The 26,245-nt window shown below is 38.6% G+C and overlaps 1 protein-coding gene across 6 annotated transcripts in view; it reads right to left on the bottom strand.

Annotated features, from left to right (window-relative positions):
• The window catches only part of LOC122564494 (dnaJ homolog subfamily C member 13), a 150,592-nt gene that overhangs the window by 38,411 nt on the left and 85,936 nt on the right, over positions 1-26,245 (bottom strand). For all 6 annotated transcript variants that reach the window (XM_043719456.1, XM_043719454.1, XM_043719455.1 and 3 more), the window contains exons 26-44: positions 23,931-23,993; positions 23,660-23,761; positions 23,471-23,575; positions 22,464-22,666; positions 20,875-20,959; positions 20,601-20,755; positions 20,439-20,484; positions 17,967-18,121; positions 15,513-15,714; positions 11,159-11,274; positions 10,474-10,552; positions 9,782-9,917; positions 7,751-7,932; positions 6,079-6,153; positions 5,875-5,994; positions 5,463-5,642; positions 4,869-5,036; positions 4,244-4,357; positions 3,103-3,219 (exon numbers count right to left, since the gene is read on the bottom strand). In XM_043719456.1, the coding sequence (XP_043575391.1) occupies positions 3,103-3,219; positions 4,244-4,357; positions 4,869-5,036; positions 5,463-5,642; positions 5,875-5,994; positions 6,079-6,153; positions 7,751-7,932; positions 9,782-9,917; positions 10,474-10,552; positions 11,159-11,274; positions 15,513-15,714; positions 17,967-18,121; positions 20,439-20,484; positions 20,601-20,755; positions 20,875-20,959; positions 22,464-22,666; positions 23,471-23,575; positions 23,660-23,761; positions 23,931-23,993 (2,403 nt within the window). The remainder of the gene's footprint in view (positions 1-3,102; positions 3,220-4,243; positions 4,358-4,868; positions 5,037-5,462; positions 5,643-5,874; positions 5,995-6,078; positions 6,154-7,750; positions 7,933-9,781; positions 9,918-10,473; positions 10,553-11,158; positions 11,275-15,512; positions 15,715-17,966; positions 18,122-20,438; positions 20,485-20,600; positions 20,756-20,874; positions 20,960-22,463; positions 22,667-23,470; positions 23,576-23,659; positions 23,762-23,930; positions 23,994-26,245) is intronic.

Genomic DNA, 26,245 nt, shown 5'->3' on the forward strand with positions numbered 1-26,245 from the left:
TCTTCAACAATACGGTTCCTCTCATTCGTAAATACTGAAGAAACGTACTCATTCAAGACCTCTCCTATCTCTTCCGACTCAATACACAGTCTCCCACTACTGTCCTTGATCGGACCTACCCTCATTCTCGTCATTCTCGTGTTTCTCACATACGCATAAAATGCCTTTGGGTTATACTTGATCCTATCTGCCAAAGATTTTTCATGCCCTCTCTTAGCTCTCCTAATCCCTTTCTTCAGGTCCCTTCTGGTTTTCCTGTATCCCTCCACTGCTCTGTCTGAACCCCGTTTCCTCAACCTTATGTAAGCCTCCTTCTTCCTCTTTACAAGACATTCAACCTCCCTCATGATTGTATAAATCCATGCCCCTCATGATTTTATAAATCTCTATAAGGTCACCCCTCAGTCTCCAACACTCCAGGAAAAACAGCCCCAGCCTGTTCAGCCTCTCCCATCCTGGCAATATCCTTTTAAATCTTTGCTGAACCCTTTCAAGTTTCACAACATTCTTCTGATTGGAGGAAGACCAAAATTGCCTAACCAATGTCCTGTACAGTCACAACGTGACCTGTCAATTCCTATATTCAATGGCCTGATGAATAAAGGAAAGTATACCAAACGCCTTCTTCACTATCCTATCTACCTGTGACTCAACTGTCAAGGAACTATGAACCTGCACTCCAAACGTTTCCTTGTTCAGCAACATTAGCCAGGACCTGACCATTAAGTGTCCAAGTCCTGCCTTTCCAAAATGCAGCACTTCACATTTATCTAAATTAACTCCATCTTCCACTTCTCAGCCCATTGGCCCATCTGATCAAGATTTGTTGTATTCTGAGGTAACCTTCTTCGCTTTCCACTACACCTTCAATTTTGGTGTCATCTGCTTATATAGAATTCCTTGGATGCTCCTTAACCCTATTTGCCAAAGTGCTCTCATGTCCCATTTTTGCCCTCCTGATTTCCTTAAGTATACTCCCTACTACCTGTACACACCAAGGATTCACTCGATCTCTGCTGTCTATATCTGACATATGCTGCCTCCTTTTTCTTAACCAAACCCTTAATTTCTCTCGTCATCCAATATTCCCTACACCAACCAGCCTTATCTTCCACCCTAACAGGTACATACTGTTGCTGGACTCTCGTTATCACATTTTTGAAGGCTTCCCATTTTCCAGCCGTCCCTTTACCTGCAAATATCTGCCCCCAAACTTTTGAAAGTTCTTGCCTAATACCGTCAAAATTGGCCTTCCTCCAATTTAGAACTTCAACTTTTAGATCTGTCTATCCTTTTCCATTCCTACTTTAAAACTAATAGAATTATGGTCGCTGGCCCCAAAGTGCTTCCCCACTGTCACGTCAGTCACCTGCCCTCCCTTATTTCCCAAAAGTAGGTCAAGTTTTACACCTTCTCTAATAGGTACACCCACATACTGATTCGGAAAATCGTTTTGTACACACTTAATACTATGGAAGTCCTGGTCAAAGTTTGGAAAGTTAAAATTCCCTACCATAACCACCCTATTATCTTTATAGATAACCGAGATCTCCTTACAAATGCGTTTCTCCATTTCCCATTGATGGTGGGTGGGTGTGCCCGGGGAGGGGGAGGCTATAATACAATCCCAATAAGGGCTATCCCTTGTCAAAAACATTACACTCCTTCCTCCCCCCACATTTCTGTAATTGCTATGATATCCCAATCCCATGTTCCTAACCATGCCCCAAGTTCATCTGCCTTCCAATAGGCCTCTTGCATTAAAATGAACGCAGTTTAATTTATCAGTCCTACCTTGCTGTCTTCTTTGTTCTTGCCTGCCTGACTCACTCCTTTTCCAAACTGTACTAGTCTTCGATTGATCTCTTTCCTCACTACCCCGTGCCCCACCTTACTAGTTTAAATCCTCCCAAGCAGCTCTAGCAAATCTCCATGCCAGTATACAAGTCCCCTTCCAATGCAATCCATCCTTCTTGTGCAGGTCACTTCTACCCCAGAAGAAATTTCAATGATCCAAAAATGTGAACTCTTCTCCCCTGCACCAGCTCATCATCTGCTCTATCCTTGTAGGCACAATATCTACATGGCAATTCCAGCTCAGTTTGTGGTCAATGGCAATCCCTAGGATATTAACAGTGGGGAAATCAGTGATGGTAACACACCATTGAATGCTAAGGAGAAACATTAGCTGCTCTTGGAGAGGATATTTATGGTATTAGGTTCCAACAATAGGAAATTACGCTGAACACTGGAAAAAAAAGGAGATAAAAGCAGAGAATATTTGAGAAAATATCAATAACATTATAAAAAGGGAACAAAATCTTGTATAAGCAAACAGAGCAAAAGGAGATGCAAAAGGGATATGGGGCCAATTAAGGACCAAAGAAAGAGTGTGAAAACTGTATGGCTGCAGTACTAAATAAGCATTTCACAACTGTCTTTGCAAAACAGGATGGGTGTTATAAAATGTTACAGAAAGAGCATGAGGGCACAGCAAAACTTGTAGGTGCAAACTATGAGTACAGGTGTGAAACACAATAGGTTACAGAAGGAACTAAGTAATCCCTGATCGGAATTGGAATACAGAAGAGAACAAGAACAGAAATTGCTGGAAAAACTATGAGACTGGCAGCATCAATGTAAAGAAAGCAGAGTTAACGTGGAGTCCAGTGACCCTGGATTTGCTCCTCCCTGGCTTTTCTTCTCATCTTTGTCATTTTCACCAGCCTTACAAACCTCTAAGCTAAGGTGGCACAGTGGCTCAGTGGTTAGCACTGCTGCCTCTGATTCAGGGATTCTGGCTTGATTCCAGCCTCGGGGAAAGGAGTTTGCACGTTCTCCCTGTGTTTGCGTGGCTTTCCTCCGGGTGCTCCAATTTCCTTCCACAATCCAAAGATGTGCACTTTAGGTGGATTAGCAACGGGGAATGCAGGGTTACAGAGGGGGCTTGGGTGGGATGCTCTTTGAAGGGTTGGTGTTGACTCGATGGCCTGCTTCCACACTACGGGGATTGTATAACTCATTTTCTGTTAGCCAGTTATTTGTTCCTGAAAGCTATAAACTACACATTTCCACAGAATGAAGTAGCTTTTGGGATCTTACCTCTAATGGAAACGTTGGCTGTTCATTGTAGACTCTGACAAAAACTTCACCAACAATCAGCTCTTTAGCATGTTCACTGAAAACAAACTCAGCACCATAATTTTTATCACAATCCCCCTTGAAGAAAATCAAAATACTGACAATTAGTTAAGTGCTAATTAATGTAATTAGACTACAAACAATAGTGGTTAATAAAGCTACGGTAAGATTTTGAGAGCTAGTTTGAAATAAATTAATATTTGAGCAAAACAATTGGTGAAGTGATCAAAGTGATGATCTTCAGTCATTGAACACCAACATCAGACATTCCCAAAGGTGTCATCTACTAGAGCAGTTATAGAATGCAACATGCGCAATTTAAAAATAAACATATGGTGAAAGCTGTTTTGCTTAAAAAAAAAAGGAAATTGTGCTGAATTGTAGCAAGCAGCTATTCCCGAAGATGATATTTCACAAAATTGCATAAAATCTCAGCCCTTCAATGTTCAAATTCTTCATTAAAGTGTAGAAGCAGCTGCTTCTAGAATCATATCAATGTTCATTTTATAAAACAAGTGCTTTTTGCAAACATGCATTTTGGTTAAAACATCAACTGTAAGTCACCGCCAACCTTTTGCTCCTCCAATACTGGGACACTGAAGGAACTGTTGTGGTGCACACCTTTAATTCCATTCCTTCACCACCGACTCCTGCCCTCTCCATTGTAAAAAGGTGAGCCAGACTATTTGCAACCTCAGCATCCTTGTTTGCCTCCAATCCAATCATCCTCTCGATCACCAAGATTACCTACTCTAAAAACCATCACTTCCAACTTCAATACTGCCTTAGTTTATCTGCTGCTCAAGTCCTTATTTAGGCCTTTGGTCCCTCAAGAATCAACTCAATGCTCTCCTGATCAACTTCCTACTTCACAACTTTTGCAAACTTTAAAACAGATCCAAACTTCTGCTGCTCTTTAGCATTCATTCAACAAGCTTGCAGCTTTCAACTCCTACAACATTGTATTCTTAAGAATTCTTATCTTCAAATCCATCCAGAACCTAATGTTCCAATTCTCCTGATTAATGCAAGGTGTTGTATTAAATACGCCATTTAAAAATAAGTAATCTTTCTCATTGCTTTATAATAGTAAAAGGCTTACCCTTTTTATCATACTTTCCTGCTGCCGTTCAAGGAACTCTAGCAGCTCAGCCCGTGTTCCATTGCTCCAGATTAAATATGGATTCTCAGTGTTACTGTTGAGCATCTTGAGAATCTGAAACAAAGCATGTTCTTGGACATGAGAGGAAGATAGTAATGTTTCAATCCTTTTCACATGAAGTCTCCCAAGGATTGAGAGGTAAACTTTTTCCAAGACGACTGTCATCCACGAAGAAGTACTTTTTGCACAACTCCATTTACCATCACGAAGGGCAATCCATGGCTCTGACCTCAACTGGTTTTACTCATTTGTTGGCGCTGAGAGCTACACAATTACAGTGGAAACTTGATTATCTGAACGAGATGGGCGGACACTACTGTAGTTCCTTTTCCCGGTGCTTTCCCCACAGCCCTGAAAATTTTGCCCCTCAAGTATTTACCCAACTCCCCTTCAGACATTTTGTTAATCTATCACCACCTTTTCATTCAGTTCACTCCAGATTACAATGTTGTGTAAAACAGTTTTGTTCCTTCAGGGATGCTGGATTGATTGCATTGCCGTAGACAAAGTGAACTCAGCAAAAAAACAATAAAAAGGAGGGGACTGAAGTATGATATAACATTACCTCCGCTGGAGTATCTTTTGACAGCCTCCTTGAGACATAAGGCGATAACAAAGCTGCCAAACATTTTCTTATTGTAGGATTCTCAGGTGTTGCCTTTTCACCTGGTAAATAGCCACCTAACCGACTCAGTGCAGTCACACAGAGCTTTGCAAGACTATTAGAAACTTCCTGTTCAAAAGAAACAGAACAAGGCAATTGATTTCACAAACATAAGCCCACTTAAAGTCCACTTCTGATACAAACGGATCTGGGCAAAACATTGGAGCAACATAGAAATTAAAACCCAAGTGTCAGAGTCAAACAGCACCTTTGGTCCAACCAATCCATGGCGAACATAATCTCAAACTAAACTAATCCTGCCTGCTCCTGGTCCATATCCCTCCAAACCTTTCCTATTCATTTACTTATCGAAATCTCTTTTCAAGATGTCTGTGCCCACATTCACCACTTGCTCAGGAAGTTCATTCCACTTGACCCACTGTGTTAAAAAAAAAACATTTTTCCTAAAATCTCTCTCCTCTCACCTTAAAAATATTACCCCGAGTCTTAAGTGTTAAGAAAATTTCCCAATTTCAGATACTGAAATGTTGGTACCTGCTGATTTGTTTCTTCACACTTTTGAATTCCACTTTCTTCCAGTGTGTAATCATAACTGAAGAGGTAGACTAAAAGATGCCACAGAATACCAGCTTGGAATAAATGCGTTTGTAACCAGTAATCCACAGAAAAGGAAGCAACACATTCAACTGCCAACATGGCCACTCGTGGTAGGCTCTGTTCACAAATAAATGCACATGAAATGCAAACTTAAAGACTGCCATTTTACCAACTGCATTTCAATCAACTGAAGGTTATTCAAAGCAATTTATGTAACATTGCACTTTAGATACAAATTCTGTTGGTTTCCTTTTTGCTAGTAGTAGACAAATAATTTAACTGGTCTTTTAAGAAAACCTATAATGATTTGACAACTCTTTTTAGTCATGCTCACTGCAAAAGTACCTACTTTTCCATAATAGAGCAATCTGCAGAGGTCTCTTATGATGTTTGGCATTTCTGTTATTTTTTCCCTGCATTCCTCAAACTGAGCTGCAACACTGTAACATTTACAGATGTGGCCACAAACCTAAAACAAAAAAAGGCAGAATATGAATTGCTCTGCATCGACTTAAGTGGAGAATTTCAAGTCATATTATTCTAATAATTTTACCTCCACAGCCATATCACCCTTTTTGCTGGACTGTGTTAACACTGCCACGCAGCGTGCAAAGCCATCTTGGAGCACCTGAAAAAGGAAAAGCAACAATTTGGAAGTTGATATCAATCCAGTCTATGCTGCATCAATGCATTTACATTCTTCCTTAAATAAGGAAACCAAAATTGCACACAAAATGAGGTTTGATCTCACTAATACCCTATCTAACTAAAGCATTACACCTTACTTTTATGTTCGATTCCTTTCAAATGATAACATCCCATAGCTGCCTTAATCACTTACTGAACCTACATACTAACCCTGTGACTCATGCACAAAAACAGAGATCCATCTATATCTACAACTTAGACAGGTGTTCATTTCAGTACGGTTTTTAATTCCTCCTGTCAAAATGAACTTCACATTTTCCTACATTATACACGTCCTGTCATATTTTTGTCCACTTACACAACCTACATCCTATGCGACTTCCTTGCCTTTTTCACCACATTTTGCTACCTATCTTGACGGAATCTACAAATTTAGCTACCGGGTCTTTGCTGCCCAACTCCAAAGTCTTCTATATAATTGAGGTCCCAAAGATCCCTGTGGAAGTCCACTCGTCACATTCTGACAGTAAGACAATGACCCATAAATGCATAGTTTTCTATGAGGCAATCTTCTTTCTGAACTAATGTGTTATGCCCTACACCATGAGCTTTTATTTCCTGAAATCACCTTTTTGTCAGGCACCTTGTCAAATGCCTTCTGAAAATTTAAACTTAGTATATCTGCAGGCTTCACTTTATCCATAGCACGCCACTCCTTCAAAAAATAAATTAGTTAAATCTGATTTTCCTTCCACCAAGTTGTGCTGCCTCTTCCTAATTAGGTTAAGCTTTTTGACATGCAATGTAATCTCTCATGATCAATTTGAACACATGTTCCCATGATGGGCATCAAGTTACCTGGACTATAGTTTCTAGTTTTCTGCTCCCTCAGTTTTTGGAGCAGAGGGGTTATATTTGCTGCTTTCCAGTCCAAACCAAACTTTTGTTCAATTTAAGGAATTTGGAAAATTAACCCCAAAAAGTATCTACTACTGGATTAGCAACCTATCAAAACCTTAGGAAGAAACCAACTGAACCCAGTCAGTCCACAATTCCATTGATTTCCTCATCTCCATCCCCGCTGCTGGTTTTCGCCACTCTGACAAAAGATATGCACTGGCTTGTTCAAAGATTTTTAAAGGCACGACTGCAACTAATCCTCACATCTTTGAAGAACTTCAATCTGAAGCCATTCTAAAATGCTGCTGCTGGGCAGTTTTCTTGTGCCAGTTAGTCTCTCAAAAGTATCAAATCCAGATTCTCCAAACAGTTACATTCCCTTGTGTAATCAATGTGAACACCGCAGAGCTCCATTTCTGCTTCAAGTTTAAAAAAAAATACTAACGCATCCTCTGCAAGTCCAAGCTCTGTTATCGTTCATATTTCCAAAATTAAAATATGCCATCCTTACAGCACAAACATTACTGAGTGGGTTTAAACATTTCCAGTATTCGTTTATCAGCTAAATCTTTCCTCCAATGTTGCTATAATGTGTGTACCAGATGACAAGAATAACTTTAAATAGTTAATCTTATGCTTTCCCCAAACACATTATACATTATTATTGCGCATATTACCTCTATTCCATTCTCTCTACGAAGTTCCTCAGCATTTAATGCTGAGCAATTGACAGTATGGAAAGCCAATTCAGTGGAGGCCGGCAACAAGGACACCTTGCTAAATAGTTGGTCATCCGAAGTTTCCATGGTAATGGTCTTAATCAACATTGGGTACCCTGCATACTTATAGGGCTCCAAATCTACAAGAAGAACAGATGATAGCATCCAGAACTTCAAAAACACGTTGTACGAGAGATTCATTAAATTGCTATGAATTACTTTTATTCTACACAAATTTTGATCATGTGAATTGTGTAAATGCTATTATACAGAACTCAAAAGCTAAAAGTCCTTGATATACACTAACAAAGTTGAGAAACTTCCCTGAAATCCTTTGAGCTGTTTAGTGTTTCATGCAACTGAATTAATCAAAACAGATTATTAGACTGGACAGGAGGAGTTAGTGCTTTGCTATCATTGTGGATAGGTTTTTAATGAAAACAAACTATTTCTAAACAAAACTACAAGATAACTAATATTCCATTAACTGTACAGAAGTGGGAGTGCATGGAGAAAAGAGCAGAGGGTACCTAGAATAGAGGAAGTGTGGTGGATTAAGAAAGTGATGAAGCTGGTATATTAACTCTCGTCATGAACAATTGCTCTTTTTGGTACGGAGTGGGATTATCTGTGGACTTGCCTCCACAGGAAACTTTCAAATTTGAAACTACTGGCACTTGCTGGAGCATTTAGAAAAGTATTACTATTCAGTACAGCAAGACTTAGATTCAGCCATTGGAGGAATTCAGAAACAAATCAATCTTGTCTTCTATCCTCTTACATACTCAAAATCTTTGAACTGTAGCAAAAACATCTGAAATTAGCTCGACATGAAATCAACTACAGCAGGTCAAAGCAAAAATTAAATCAAGAACTGTTAAAGTACATATCATTAAAAATCTACTTAAGAACAGTTATACAGGAGCAACTTGCTATAGATGGAGAATGGAGGTGGTTATTTATCCCATTCTGTAAATGCTTTGACAGTGTTACACAATTAGTCCCATTCCCTTTACATTTCCCACAGCTCTGCAGAGTTTTTCATTTAAGTAATCAGCTATCTTTCTTTAGCAAGCTCTTTTCAAAATGCGGAAAGCAGTCATAAGTCACTGTATTAAAAGAATTTTTGTCACGCTTCTGAATTATTTGACTTTTTTTTTTATGGCTGTCCCCTCCGGTTATTGACTCTTCTGCTGCAGAAAATTATTTCTCTTAACTCTATCCAAACTAATCATAATTCTGAACACCTCTACTAAATCTGCTATTAACCGAGACTGTCCAAATACAACTAAGTTTTTTCAGGGTTTCTCCACAAAACTGAAGTCCAGAGCACCTCCTATTATGTTAATGATAATGGTCTAATGATCAACTGATCAGTTAGGGTTTGATCAACTCTGTGGGCTAGTGTATTGAAACCTGTATAAACACAATTTAAGTTGTGAAACAGTAAACCAATTGCTGCGGAGTTTACCAGGCAGCATTTAGTTTACACAGCACATGGAGTCCTTAAAAATGAACTGTTAATGGCAAGGTGAGCACGCACGCACTCACACACACACTCGTACACTTCAACCTTTCCCATTATTGTAAGGAACTCAATCAATTTAGTTAAAACAATAACAAACTTTACTGAATCCTTGCAGACTCATTTATTAACCCATTTTTGCAAACCAATTAAACTCTTTCTCTCTTGGGGTTACTGTCTTTAAGAGCTTTATCACCAATTATACCAGGCTGGTTAGCTTGTGGTGACCAGGTTTTATCTCTCTCCATTTTGAACAGAGATGTAATACTTGCAACATTCCTGCACTCTGATACAGTACTACTCCCGCATCTAAAAAATGGATGGAAGATTATGGCTTGATGTTCCAGTCTGTATTCAATTTTTGCCCCCATCTCCCCTACATCTGATTCACCCCATCTAGAAGAAATCACATTTGTCAAGTTATTCCAAGAAACTTCTGCAATTCTTATGTTAATTGTCCTTACCCTGTTTGTATCTGTTGAAGAGGATGCTCTGCGTTTTCAGGATAAGGATAATGTTCTCTGGATCAGGTCCATCCACCATTCTAATTGACTTTGTACACAAGTATTCATAAGCTTTATTCACTCTTTCAAAGATATCCTTGAAAATCAAACCATGCAAAAGGCATTTAATATTGCAAAGGGAAAGAAAATTTAAGATTCTACCATTTCTAAAACAGTACCCCGACTCGGTTACCGATTCTGCTGCCACTAGTTTATTATCGCCAAGGTCCAAAACACGAATTCCTTTTCAATATCTCCAGCTCTCTTTCCTCCAAGATGCTACTCAAAACCTACCACTTCGACCAGGTTCCTGGATACCCGCCCTAACATTTCACATGGATTGATGTGAAGGTTCTTGGGATGTTTTACTGTGTCAAAGACCTGATACAAATACATGGTGTTGTGATAATAATTTATCTTTAAGGAATGTCATTTAGAAATAAAAATAGAACTGACATTGAAAGTGGAGAACAAGATCAGCAGAAATCAAATCTTGGCTATACGTCACTCGAAGTCAGCATCCATAAAATGCACTGGCCAACTTCAGATTATTATATTTCAACACTTCATACAAAGCAAAACATCCCTGCTACTGCAACCATTCTTTCAAGGCCAGTGTGTAAGGTTATTTCTATTCTTTACACAGGACTTACTCGGCCGTCAGGATTTTTGTCAGGATGATATTTCTGAGCAAGTCTGAAGTAGGCTTTCCTGATTTTGCTCTCGTCATGCCTAGCAAGAAAATTAATGGCACAACATGTTACTTATGAACAATATTCATCCAGAAAAATCAAGAGTCTTTATTCAGTCTTCCAAAATTGTTCCTTTTTTGGTCACCATCAAATCTCCAAATCTAACAAAAATTTAGAATCGAAGCTCATTTCACAAACACAAAATTACAATTCCTAAGCTGTGTTTGTGTCATAGACCTGTACAGCATGGAAACAGACCCTTTGATCCAAATTGTCTATGCTGACCAGATATCCCAAACTAAATCTAGTCCCATTTGGCCCATAGCCCTCTAAACATTTCTTATTTATGCACCCATCCATATGCCTTTTAAAAAATGTTGTAATTTGTACCAGCCTCCACCACTTCCTCTGGCAGCTCATTCCACATAAGCACCACCCTCTACATGAAAAAGTTGCCCCTGGAGTCCCTTTCAAATCTTTCCTCTCTCCCCTTAAATCTATGCCCTCTAGTTTGGACTCTTAGATTCATGGAAAGCAATGTTGCAGGATTTGATTGTCTGTTTTGCAAACAGACATTCCATTAGAAGAGTATTTATAAATAAGTTAACCGATTTAATAAAAGCTTTGTCAGCTACTAAAGACTCACATTCCTTGTCCTTTTGGAAGGTTCAAAACCTGATATGCGTCATCGACTGACATCGAAGGTGGTTTCTTTTCCACTTCGTTTCTCCAAGCATCAAGAGTGTCTTTAAGCAACTTTACCTAAATACACAGGCAAACACAAATCGTCACAATTCCCATATTTTATGATGATTTTGACTCCACTTACTACAAGACTTGTTCTATTACTATTGATGTAATGTTAAAGCAAACAGACACTGATAATTGAAAGCATATTCAACTCAAGAGGTAAATACCAATTATCCAACGTAGAAAATATCTGCAACTGTTTTGTTTAAATATAGTACAATGGACATAATGCAGTAACTGGACTATGTAGAATCATTGATTCTAAGTATTAAACAATTTCAAGAAAGCACTGCAAACATTAAGTGGCAAGATCTGGACATGCTAATTCAGTATAAAGATTATTTTTTTTTGTTCAGTTTAAGTAATGAGTTGCCATACAATAAACAGTCATCTTCAAGTTGGCTACACAGTTGTCACAGTCTTACACCAAGTGCCATGTCTCAGTCTCTGACCAATGACATTTGTTTGAAATCTTCTGCCTATGTAAGAGATGTTGGATTTAATTGGACCTATTAAACGACATGGATACACAAGTTTACTTTGATAGCACCCACCAACTCTGTTGATTACTGATGCAGAACAAAGACAAACAAATGGTTGCTCCACCTTTGCGGTGTAAAACATAGAACTATAATGATTTCACCATGGACAGATGCCCACGCCATCAGATAGTAGTTAATGGGTTCAAAGACATGCATCATCTTTTCCAAACCAAATGCCTGACTTATTTTAAGAGAATTTGATTTGAACCAATAGAGAGTACACGCTTTGTCATATCCAAATCAAAACAAAACACTGCAAGGAGCATAAGGAAGTGAAAAATGGAACAGTTATCCGGGATCATAGAGGTTCACATTGACAACTGAGGGAAAGGTGCATCACTCAAATATGGACAGGCACCAAAGTTTTGTGGAAAGAATGACCAACTACTGATGGGATGCAATGACAATGTTCAGATTAAATTTTGTGAACTGAAAGTAGTACAAAAGTGATTATCTAAAGGATAACTATGTGTCAGCAGCGAGCTAATGTAGAAAAGGACAAAACCATATTCACAACCACTGGGAACCCTGAAGTTCTTTTAAAGCTGATTGCTGCTAGTCTCTAATCCATCAGCTAAGAGGTCAACCTTTCACACTAGTGATAACCAAATTCCATCTCCTGACAATATTGGGCAATTTACTGCTCTGAGGGATGACCTTTCCAACATTATCCAGTTTCGAAGTTTTTTTTTGGATAAAGTTCATAAGACCATAAGACATAGGAGTGGAAGCAATGCTATTCGGCCCATCAAGTCCACTCTGACATTTAACCATGGCTGATGGGCGTTTCAATTCCACTTACCCACACTCAAGCCCTTAAATTCTTGATCTTGCAAGGAATTATCAATCTTTGCCTTGAAGACACCGAACATCCCAGCCTCCACTGCACTCCGTGGCAATGAATTCCACAGGCCCACCACTCCCTGGTTGAAGAAATGCCTCATTTCCATTCTAAATTCACCTCTTCTAATTTTAAGGCTATGCCCACGGGCCCTAGTCTCCCCGCCTAACAGAAACAACTTCCCAGGGTCCACCCTTTCTAAGCCATGCATTATCTTGTAAGTTTCTATTAGATCTCCCCTCAACCTTCTTAACTCTAATGAATACAATCCCAGGATCCTCAGCCGATCATATGTTAGGCCTACCATTCCAGGGATCATCCGTGTGAATCTCTGCTGGACACGCTCCAGTGCCATTATGTCCTTCCTGAGGTGTTTGGCCCAAAATTGGACAAAGTATTCTAAATGAGGCCTAACCAGACATCTATAAAATCTCAGAAGCACATCACTGTTTTTATATTCCAACCCTCTTGAGATAAATGACAACATTTATGGGCGGCACAGTGGTTAGCACTGCTGCCTCACAGCGCCTGAGACCTGGTAAATGTAGGGGTATGGGTGGGTTGCGCTTCGGCAGGTCGGTATGGACTTGTTGGGCCGAAGAGCCTGTTTCCACACTGTAATCTAATCTAATCTAAAAACATCACATTTGCTTTCTTAATCACTGACCCAACCTGCAAATCACCTTTAGACAATCCTGGACTAGCACTCCCAGATCCCTTTGTACTTTGGCTTTATGAATTTTCTCAGTTTAAAAAATAGTCCATGCCTGTATTCTTTAATCCAAAAGAAGCAAGACCTCGCACTTGCTCACGTTGAATTTCACCAGCCATTCCTGAATCAAAACGGTCTAAAATCTTTCTGCAGCCTCCACACCACCTCAGTACAACCTGGCTGTCTGCCTAACTTCGTATTATTGGCAAACTTTGCCAGAATGCCCCCAGTCCCTTCATCCAGATCATTAACTTATAAAGTGAACAGCTGCGGCCCCAGCACTGAACCCTGCAGGACACCACTCATCACCAACTGCCATTCCAAAAAAGAACCTTTTATCCCAACTCTCTGCCTTCGGTCAGACAGCCAATCCTCAATCCATGCCAGTAGCTCACCTTGAACATTGTGGGCCTTCACCTTACTCAGAAGCCTCCCGTGAGGTACCTTATCAAAAGGCCTTTTGGAAAACTAGATCAACACCCACTGGGTTTCCCTCGTCTAACCTACCTGTTACCTCTTCAAAAAATTCCAACAGGTTTGTCAGGCATGACCTCCCTTTACTAAATCCATGCTGACTTGTTCTAATCTAATCTGACCCTGTACTTCCAAGAATTTAGAAATTTCATCCTTAATGATGGATTCTAGAATTTTGCTTACAACCGAGGTTAGGCTAATTGGCCTATAATTTTCCATCTTTTACCTTGATCCTTTCTTGAGCAAGGAAGGTTACAACAGCGAATTTCCAATCATCTGGGACTTTCCCTGACTCCAGTAATTTTTGAAAGATCACAGTCAGCACCTCTGCTATTTCCTCAGCCACCTCTTTCAGAACTCTAGGATGTAGCCCATCGGAGCCAGGAAATTTATTGATTTTTAGACCTTTCAGCTTTTCTAGCACTCTTTTGTAATGGTTACCATATTCAAATCTGTCCCCGACTCTCCTTAATTGTTGGGATATTACTCATGTCTTCCACTGTAAAGACTAGGACAGAGTACTTAAATTCTTCAGCTATTTCCTCATCTCTCAGCACCACCCTTTCAGCATCAATTTGGACCAACCCAATTTCTACTTTTGCTCAGAGAGGCTAAACAATGCAAGTACAGTCTGGGATGTTTAAACCTGTCGTCACAGGAAGATCTAACTGCAATTTTTAAAAAAACAAAGGAACCACGACTATCCGAATTTCAGATTATCTGAACAACATCGCAAGGTCCCAATGCTTGGCTAAATTGTTGTTATCCAACATGCAATTATCCAAACAAAATACGCCCCGCCAGTGTCGTTCGGATAATTGAGGCTCCTCTGTACTACTCAATTTTCATTGGGATAAATTCACAAAGTGAGGGGGGCATGGTCCCCAGGATTTTGGAATTATGCAAATCAAATTAGGCACACAAAAATGGAGAATATCTAAAACATTCAAAACTTGTAATAAGACCTTCAAGCTTTTTTTTAAATAAGCCAGCAGTTGGTTGGATGTGGAAGTCTTTTGATGTTAGTTGCAGATTTATTGTGTTAAGAGAATATCTACACCATTTCATTAAATGGTTTAGGTAAGAAACAAACTGCACAGGAATCTGATCAGAAATAATAAGATCAAAATAGGATGTTGCTCCTTGAAAATCAATCAGCTTGGTCACCTGAAATTTGAGTGATGTTTCAGTGCAAATCAGAATTACATAGAATTGAAATACAGGAAAACCAAGGATAAAAACAAATCGCACTCAAATCCATAATCTCCAGTGTGAAGGGGATGAGACCAACAAGTGGCAATAAATTGCTATTCTGTTCGGCTATACGGGAACACCATTCCCACAATCACATAACATCCTAACCTTAACACATCACAGTTCAAGTTACAAATCTGGAAATCCCTAAACATTAAGCAAGTGCCTTCGTGACAAAAACAATGACAGTTCAAGGCTGCACCCATCACATTTAGGAGCGAAAAAGGGAATAAAAGCCCTAAAAGATGACAATTTCAACCTGCCAATGAAAAAAGCATTAATCTATATCAAAAGCAATATAGCTAGAGTGTTTCCCATTTGCAAATGTTTTATGGAGAAACATACTTCAAGGTTTTCTGACACTATCTTGACCAATTTTGCTTAAAAGAAATCGATCCTGAGAGACAAGTTATATCAGTAAACTTACTGGATCTTTTATCGGCCAGTCAGGGAAACGTGTTGCATCACAGAGATGTTTAAGATAGTAGATGTTACAGAAGAGCTCATTCTCTAGTTGGGGATAGCTGATGGCAGGAATGGGGCAATATTGGTAGAGTGCTCTGGTGTTACTTTGCAGGCGTGGCGTAAAATCTGCCAAATGGGCAGCAATCTTCTCAATCGTCAAACGCCTATCATAAAAAAAGTGACTGGTTAAATCTCAGACAGCTGACACTTTTATCCACAGTACTGCCATCCAAAGTTAATTCCAGTTGACCAACATACACTGCATCCTAAAACCAAACAAATGCAGACTCTGAAAAACTACAAATAAAACAATGAATTGAAAATGCTCATGCAGCAATAGTTTAAAAAAATGTGTTAAATGAAGGTTTATACTTGTAAAGGTTAACATTTGTCCTTTCTTTACAGTTGATGCCTGACTCACTCAGCATTGTGTACCTGGTTTTACATTTCATGCCCAAGCAGCTTTTAACATGCACTCAGAGCTTTTTACATTTCAAGCTCTAAGTGAGAGATGCTGGTAGCATGTAATCTAACACTCCCATTTTAGGTAGTCCAAAACACCCACAACCAATTTCAACTCTGGTGTTGTACAGCTACATGAAATTAAAACTTCCTGTGGTATCGTCAGAGCATAGAAGATTAGGCCTCATTGCACTAGCGTGACGTTGGCTTCACATTCCAATGTTGTCTACATAAAAGAAAAGTAAATTAGAGACGGTGTCGTGCTGCCATGGGCCACTAGGAACTGTAAAACTGGCTAGAAGATTTCATATCGAATCTTTTGAAATTAGAAGAAACTGAAGTGTATCAGCTTATTAACAGGGTGACACGGTGGCTCAGTGGTTAGCAGTACTGCATCACAGCACCACGATCCCAGGTTCAATTCTAGCCTCGGGTGACTGTGTGGAGTTTACACATTCTTCCCGTGTCTGCGTGGGTTTCCTCCGGGTGCTCCGGTTTCCACCCACAGTCCAAAGATGTGCAGGTCTGGTGAATTGGCCATGCTAAATTGCCCATAGTGTTAAGTGCATTAGTAAGAGGGGGGGGTAGGTTGCTCTTCGGGGGGGGGGGGGGGGTCAGTGTGGACTTGTTGGGCCAAAGGGCCTGTTTCCACACTGCAGGGAATCAATCTAAACTAACCTAAGTGCAATTTCATACTAGAGAGAGAGAGGTTAAAATCGAAAGCCCAATGCACTGTGCTACCCTCGACTCAAATGTTTTGAGAGTTAATGCTCCTTTTTCATCAGTTCCAAATGATTTCTTCTGCCATGAATCTTCTTGCAACTTTCCAAACCAATTCAGAAGGGCAAGATTAAGATTTTTTCAAAGTGACCTGATAAAATGCTGAAAGTACTGAATTTCCGAGTATCCTGGATAGAACTACTTTTCACTGTCACAATATTCAAGTTCTCTCACACTGAAAAATATGCTTGGTAGATTGGAGAGATGTGAAAATAAAATAGCTTAACACACTAACAAACAGCAAGTATTACATTATTGGAAAGCCAGCTTAAGTTCAAAGCTCCAACAAGTGATCAAGGCAACATGAACAGGACATTCCTACTTTTGGGAAACAATGCTTCAATAGGACAAGGTAAAACAATAATTTACTACATTGAACTGCTAAATAATTGTAAAGTAGACCCTGCTTGCCAATAAGCATAACATAGGTGCAAGTGTGACAGTAGGTTTTACCCTGAATTTCATGCCCATGGAAGAGCAGATTAGACTAAGAATGAGAGATGTAAAATTTATGATCATAAAGCTAAGAACCAACTATAAACAAGTTAGGATAGGGGCAATAAGAAAATTACTGAAGAGAAATACTCAAAAAATCTGCTCAGCATCAAGGAATGTGCCAGACTAGAAAGGGTTCAGTTGGCTTTAGCTATTATTGCACCATATACAGGCGAGAAGACACAAGGTTGTGAGGTGGATGCATTGCTACACAGTAATGAAAAGGATCTGGTGTCACTACTTTGGACACTAAAGATCACTCTCTAGACATTTACAGTTCCAACCAGTGAGCTGACTCAATGCAAGTTATTCTGAACTGTGATGCTTCAGTATTTATGACAGCTTTTGCTTTCTGTAATCTGTCTAATTAAAAGATTCCTTGATCAAGTATTAGGAAGCTGCTTGCACTAGAATTTTGGATATATTGACATTGTTCAAAATAACTAAAATAACTAGCCCAAGCTACCAATGAATTTGTCTCATCCTGATGAAACTACTATCAGATATTGAGACTTGGCCTTCATTTGTCAAACGCTTAGAAATATGGTCATTTGTCCCAAGCATTAGTTTCTAAAATTTATTTTAGAAGCTTCAACTCAGCAACATTTTCAAATTCAAAATATTGATAGATGATGAGGAAAACTCATGGATTAGACAGCAAAGGAAATTAAGTTAATACCTCATTTCATTGCTCCAAATTGCTTCTGGAGTGTCAAATTCACCTAGGAAAATCTCTGAAAATTTTTCAGGTTCATAATTTTCTAAGTAACAGACCATTGCTTCAGGTAAAATGTGGCCCAGCACACTCCGTTGTACTAGATCTTGCCCTTTTGCCTGCAAAGAATGGAGACAGAATGATGGAAATGGCAAATGTAACATTCCCTGATGCTTACATGGTTTGTGCCTAGAATTGACAGAAATGCTAGAATGGGTTTAAACACACTCATATGAATGGTGAACATACACCATATATCAGAGAAACTCAGGAATTCTGGAAGCATCTGCAAAGACAGAAAGAGAGAATTAACCTGGATTCCAAAATGACTTATTCAGAACTACAGAACAGTTCCAAAATAAGTCATATCAGACTTGGAACATTAACTGTGTTTCTCTCTCCACAGATACTGACAGATCAGCTGAGTTTCACTAGCATTTTCTGATTTGTTTCAGACTTGCAGCATCTGAAATATTTTGCTTTTAAGTCATTTAGAAATAGTGCTGGAATACATAATTGCCATGATCAATAGGCACCATGATCAATACTGTGTTTGGATCTTCTCAAAAATTACCAAGTTAAGAATTGGAATCAATTAATAGATTACAAAGGAATAACCTAACAGTCATAATATTAAACAGTGAAAATACAGGTAACCCGAAGAAACAATAGCCAAAATCCCAAGTCCTACATCAGGAGCACATATAACATTGACCCAAAAGTATCCCAGACGCTGTTGGTACCAGGTCTCATCTAAGTAGAGAATTTTTTTGTTAAGATCACGAGCAGGCAGCCAGGATCATTCCTTGCAAATTTGTTTCACGTCACAATGTCAGGACACTTGAGATACCTTCAGGTGACTAGCTTAGCTACTTGTGTACGAAGTTTCTCCAGCTGCTTGAGTTCAGGGTTTCCAAAGTCTGAGAAGCAGCTGGAGTGATTACATAGAATAAGGGAGGCTGCACGTTTTCAGGATGCCACATTCTAGGTCCTGACACCAGAAACATGTGTACATGAGTGTGTGGGGGCATCTTCAGGATATTAACTGGATGGCCAACCAGAGGACAAGACAGGAAGCTTCAGGGTTTGTGCTGTTCTCAATCTGCTACTCAACATTGGATCTTTAAGGAATGCAGTCTAGATCATAGCACCAACAAGCAAACAGTTAGGGGACAGACAAGTATTTCAGTATCCATCAGAAGACCTGCATGGTACATTCTATGTATAAAAAGTGATCACCGTTGCAGGTGCAATAAACTGAGCCAGAAATTATAATACCTCTCTGATTAACAACATATAACGAGCAAATATTGTGGTCCTGCAGTGAGACTTTTAGGAGTCAAGTAACAAAACAGAGTTTTATAGTAAACTCTGAATTACGCCCAGTGCCATACTGCAATGTACATAGAACAGGAAAATAGGAAGGATTAAAGTGTGGATCGAGGCCTAGTTCAAGAGGGTAGGCTTCATATTCTTGAGACCTCCGAGACTCGCTCCTGGCAGGAAGGACATAGTCAAAGGCTTACGATGCAGCTCAACAGGACTGGGACCAATGCTTGCACAAGGACGTTCACCTATATAGCAGGAGAAATGGGAATCCAAATGCAAAAATAGAAGACAGGGATAATGTGCATGTAAGGAGTGAATGTTGGGTACTACAACAGAAGGTGGTACCACCATATCAGGTGGTATGGGTGAAGGAGGAAGATAAGTGAAATAAGTATATTATCTAAAACAGTAATAAATAAGGTTGCTGAGGTACAAGCACAAACAGCCTTGTAGAATGATATGGTGGGAATAATAGAAACATGGTTTTAAAAATGTTTTGAGGACTTGTGGGCACCATGGATGTTACAGTAAACAGGCTCAGATTTGTCATGAAATAGAAGCTGGTAACAAATGCCACCTTAGAAAAGGTCCTTTTAGATGCAATTTAGTTACCCAGACTAAACTAGCTTTGATGGTTTTATTCATGCTGGTAAGAAAGATGCACAAAAATAGATTTTGATCAATAATTATAGCACTATGTAGCATAAAACAAAGTTAAGGGTTTCAAGTAATAATGCCAAGTTTTATAATTATACTGCCAATTGAAGAAATGTATTCTATTGTTTATACTAGTTGTTACATGCCCCTTAAAGATCACACACATTATGAAATAGAGTAGCATCATTAGGATGTAATTACCCTGAAGCACAAGGGCTGGAAAATTAGAAAGCTCAGCAACCAAGATCTTTACTTCCCCACATAACAGTCTAGTTGATATCTTGAAACAAGACAACTAACCATGCAAAGACTAAGTATAAACTGCAGACAATGCAATGATTGAACACAAGTTCATATAAAAGGAATAATATAGAAAAGAAAAATTGATTGAAACATGAATCACATGAGGGGCTGCAGCTTGAATCACTAAGCAATTTATTTTATACTGACCTCTTCTGATCTGAATGCCTGTTTCAGATGAGTATACTTCAAAAACCTAAATAGAAGAAAAAAAGTTTCATAAATTTCATAGAGTTTTGCAGGCCAGATCAAAAAAACACGTATAGAACAATATTCTTTTCCTGTTAGCAGAACGTTCGATAATGCTCCTACCTTGCAATTGGAAGCACATTGGAACCAGTGTACATCATTATAAAGAAAAACACACCAGTAAGATAAAGGCGAGGTAACTGTGGGTTGTCTTGCATCACATGGTGCAACAAGTTGGCAACTTTCTCAACCAGAATGGGATCAAAAGTAACCAAAAGCTAAAATATAAAGATGATTTAGTGAACCAATGCGAATCAATATTCTTTAAGTTTAATTTTGCTCAACGGGTTGAAACAAAAATAAAAAGATGGAACTGTTTGGAAAAACAACTGGGTACCTGAACAATGTGAGAGAGGCATGTATTGTCTGTAAGCAGCCGCTTAATTCTGGGTAGGGGTCTGATAATTGCATTGTCTTGATCCCTGAAATATGAAAAGCATTTGACATTCTTACGCATAAATACAGTTTACAAATACTGTGGTATATAACTTACATTACAGCATCACTTCAAGTACTTTCAGATACATGAAAATTCTCCAGTTTTCCTTTGTCTTTATCTTCAGCTTTATGTTGGTAACATTGTTGATGCCTATTTAAACAACTTTAAAATTGATAACTAACTTGCTATTTAAGTTTCCCACAAGCAGTAGCATCAATTGCCAATATTTGGCTGCATTTTTTTTCCCTGTCATATCACTAGCACAGCTGAAGAATACATTCATGTGTAATATAATTACTGTGCGGCAATCACTTTCACCTAAAGCCCAGCTCCCCACTGCCTGTCCGCATAATTTTATCATCAGTGTCTCTTTCACAACTTATGGCAATCCTTAAAACAAAAAACTTCCCTCCACAAATTGCAGAAGTCTATGAACAGAAACATTTTGCTAACCTGACAGGGTTCAGCCAAAACGAATAAAAAGAGAAACTTCGTAATAGAAAAATCAAAACGAGAGCTCTTTTACAGACACAAGAGCAATTTATCATTCATCTCAATAAAATGTAATTATGATCCACAGCTCGGAGCAAACACAGAACATATGGCATAAATAAAAAGACACTAAAGGTGGGAGTCAGAATGGTAATTGACTTTAACACAGAAGACTGGGCACATTTTCCCTCAAAACAGAGACAGAGGGAACCAGGGATACTTGAAAATCAACACAGCATAACAATCAACTACAATGAAAATATGCTGGCACTTCTGGCTGAAGGTGGCTATATGCCCATTGACAGCCATGTTACCTAAATGACAACAATACACTTGAAAAATACTTCACTGGGTATAGAATCTTGTGATGTGTGGTGGTCATGAAATGTAAAAGCAAACATTTTCTGCTGATTAGCAAAACTATTTCAGTGGGTTTATCATCACAAACTTTCAATATTCTAATATCTATATTAGTTCCCATCAACATTCTAAAGCTCCAATTTCTAGGTTTTTTTGGCATAACTATAACTAATCGTATCCTTGTAATTAATCTTTATTTCTTCTCAAACGTTATATCTTACCAAAGTATGAAGTGCTTAGAATATCATTCAATATATCAACTAGGATTTAACTAACATTATCAACTTGACATCACTTTTATATTTAAATTCTTTATAAAACCTTGAAAAAGTCTCTCAATTAATCAATTTATACTTTTCATTTATGTACAGCCATATTTCTGTTCCATCATTCAAAAATATCACTTTAGGGGACTATTTATGCCACTATTACTTCACATTTATCATCAGCGACTTTCCCTGCATTTATTCCCGCTTCAGTCTCTGTATTCTTAATAACTCTGCTTACTCAATTGGATATCTTGCAATCATAATTTTAATTCCTCCCGTACCTATGACCGTTTATTTTGATAACTAGGTCTGTGCCCTTCTAAATAAATTCTCTAAAATAAATGTCAAATGAAGATACCTCCATACCTGCTGGGGTAATATTCACACATGGTAATAAGCATGTTTAGAATAAGAGTAGCAAGGTCAGTCTCATTCAGCACAGCCTGTCCATGAGCTAAAAGACACCATTTCAGCTGCGGAATTGCCTGAAGTGCACGCCAGCCATCCATGCCCTGTGCCCAACAACGAGTCTTTGGCGTCAATACACCCTTTTTCCAGAATTCTTGCATCTAGGTCAGAAAAGATATTGTTTAAACCTGTGGCAACAAAAACACAATGCTGATAAGCAGTGACTGAAGTTAGGGTTCATTGTTTTGAAAAATAAAATCCAGTTGCACGGACAATTCAGAGGAGCAGCAGGAGGGAGGGCACTGCCTTCACAAACACTTAAACACCTCAACTGACACTATTGTGGCTTCCTTTTGATCGTTTCTTCAGCACTTGACATTGGCTCAAGAGAGCAGTCAGATCCTTTAGAACTCAACCAGCTCTAAGCTATTTAACACAAAGTTAATTAACAAGCTAATTAAACTTTAAATATCTAATCAAAACATCAAGCAGTACTATACGGATTGTAACAAAAAAATGTGTTATGCTAAGTCGTGACAATTTACCTCGAGTGCCAAAACAAGGGGAAAACGTGACAAAGAGAAAGACTTCCAAGAGGTAAAACATTAAAAAATGAATTTTAAGCACCTTTATTAACTAGCTCTTTTTCCCTTTAAATGTGCTTGAGAAAATATTCATGAAAATTATAAATACTGGAACAAGACAAATTCCTCAGCTGGTTCAATTTTATTGCAACTAGTGCCAAAGGGAGCCAAGTGCTTTTGACCACACATGGTGTTGGGTCTGGAATCAACACGTTTACATTCAAAACGAGTGCAGCAACATTTATTTGCCTTGTATAGGAAACCCCCAAGGAGCAATCACTGTACTATGACGAAGTTGTAAAGAATTTACACCAGTGTTAGGAATGTGACTACAGATAAGATTCAGACATGATATGCATTTGAGAGATCAGTACAACATACCTCTTCAAAACTGTAAGGACCGAGTCTCTCTTTGTCTGCATTTCCAAAGTACCATTCTTTTTCACTTTCTCTCTTCATATCGGGTGATGCTTCAATAACATTGCTCTGAAAATAAACATTACCAGCATGATTTCTCAAACACTTCAAACATTTTCAAAACATGTTTGTAAATTAACCAATCATGCATACCTGCAATGGAACAGTAGCTCTGCTTGTATGGAGATGTGCAAGAGTAAGCAAGTCCACAAGGATTTTCACGCCAGTGGAATCCATGATTTCCTTAACATTTTTCTGCAACAAATTATAGTTTCCAGATGTTCAATCCAATGATTTGGATTACATTGATTATTTAATGCAGTTGCAAAACATCGCAGCCCATAAGCAATCAACTTGCACAAAAACAATTCAAGGTTTTCTTTAAAAAGCCAAGTGACATTTTCAAAATTAGATACTTTCTCACCTTGTTAAGAATCAGTTTGTTCAGAAAAATAATAAGTCTGTCTCTCTCCAGTTTGTCTGTACACTGTAAAACAAGATTATTGGCTGTGATTTACTGTGGATGAAATCTTGATCAGCACTTCAATAAAGCCTAATTGAAGGATTAGGTTCTGACAACTACTTTGCATAAAACATAACTAAAATGGCTTAGTTTATATTGTTCTGTTATTCACAAACTAAGCAGAATGAGCAGTTCAAACAAATTTAAGAAACAATATGCCTCGCTCAAGCAGGAGTTGGTTAGGTTAATTTATACCTCAAACTGCAAATTATATCTATTAATAATTAATCTTAATTATACACGATCACATGGAATTCCAACAGAAAAGACTTGGGAGCAGAACAATTAGCATTCACACACAAATATAGTAACAAACAAACAAATAGCTTCAAGAACATATCAAGCCCTGTCATATGGTGACAATAATATAATTAACGAGCTTACCAGAACCAATGCAGGGTTGGGAGCAGGGGCGACGAAAGTCAAGATTTATACAGTAGTCTATTTATGAAATTCAGTGCAGTTAAAATTAACTGATGCATTAAAGAGAAATATTTAGGACCATCAGTGGTGGTCAATTTAAATAAGCACTTAGATCATCTTTTGCTCCACTTCCAAAACATGAACACCCATTTCAATTGTTTTCTTCACTGCAAAGTAACTGGGTTTGGGCTCCTGCTTCTTTGTATTGTTCCATTCAATATTTTGACTTGTCAAATGAAATTTAGAGACCATCTTGAGACTGCTCTATTGTATTTCTAAGGTCATTGCTAAGAAAATTAGTTTCCTTAGCCTCGACTCTGACTCTTTGGACGACTGGCATAACAGAAAGGGTAGGTACTTAACAAGGGCACAGCTACAAGTCAACTTTCTGGTCTTGCATTGCCGAAGCTCAATAACTTGCTTGTAAATGTTGCTATGAAACATGTCCAGACAACTTCATCTACTGAATTGGGTTTTGGTTTAATCCAGGTAAGAGATCCAGCCTGAAGATTCACTTCTCATATTTAATATGACTGCAAAAACCCAGCAAAAAGAAATCCACAAGCCGAAAGTAGGATGCATGGCTGCCATATGTTCTCAGAATGCAAAATGTCATCAGATGTCATGCGCAGAACATTCCAGCCATATTCCACTCAAACATTGTGAAAGTGACGCTCATGTTTTGTAGTTTTCCTGTGTCTGCTGATCTTGATAGAATGGTGGGGAGGGGAACAAAATCAGCCATTACTGTACCGATTTATAACATTGTCCAATCCAGAGTCACACTCCTAACTGGAAATAATACTAAATTATTCATACACATCCCTTCCCTCTAAACATGGCAGAGGTACTGCATTTCAGGGTGACAACTAATAAATTCACTTATGTAAAACACTGTTTCATGCACTTAGCACTTAAGCTAGATTAGAAGTGGTTAGTAAATCAGTACATTAAAAGGCTAAAGTTTCAGTTGAAAATGCCCAATTTGAAAAACATCCCACAAGGAATTAGAAGGTATTTTTCCTTCTAGTACTAAAAGCATGGGCTCTGCCAGCCATTTCAAAATTCAAATCATTTCAAATTCACATCATTAGATCACTAGACAGAGCAGCATACCACAGACGTTAATTCATGCTGTTTTGAAATTGGGTCCATGAAGAATATCACTTAAAATGAAACAAACTCATTTATCCCATTACTAAGGATGCTTGTTTCCATCTCGATCATCAAGACTTACTTTGCTCAGCTCATTTGCAGCTGATCATTTTATTCAAGACTTCATTATCTCTAGATTTGACTGTTCTGTTGCATTTCTGACTGGTGTCCGATATTCTGAACTCTACACTTGCAGCCACCCAATTGTCTCAACTCAGGCCAATTCTTGTTCCCTTATCACCCCTGTACTCTCACCATCCTGGCTCCCAGTCAAGCAAAGTCTTCATTTCAAAATTCTTATTCTTGCTCTCAAATGTCTCCAGTGTCCTCACCCCTTCCCCCATCTGTTAAAACTGATCCAGCACCATAATCCCCTGATACATCCACAGTTTTAATTGCTGCAACAGTGGTGGCCATACCTTTGTTTGTCGAGGCCCAAGTTTGGGACGTCCTCTCTACTCCTCTCCCTGTCCCTCACCACCTATAAAAGACAATCTCTTTGACCAAGCTTTAGGTCATCTGACAAAATCTCTCATATGGCTTGCTGTCATACTTGGTTTCAAAATTGTCCTGTGAAGCACTTAATTAAATGTTTAATTCTAGCGATGCCACTATATAAATAGGTTTTGAATGAAACT

This window comes from Chiloscyllium plagiosum, chromosome 29 (assembly GCF_004010195.1).
Source record: "Chiloscyllium plagiosum isolate BGI_BamShark_2017 chromosome 29, ASM401019v2, whole genome shotgun sequence".
Classification (NCBI taxonomy): Eukaryota; Metazoa; Chordata; class Chondrichthyes; order Orectolobiformes; family Hemiscylliidae; genus Chiloscyllium; species Chiloscyllium plagiosum.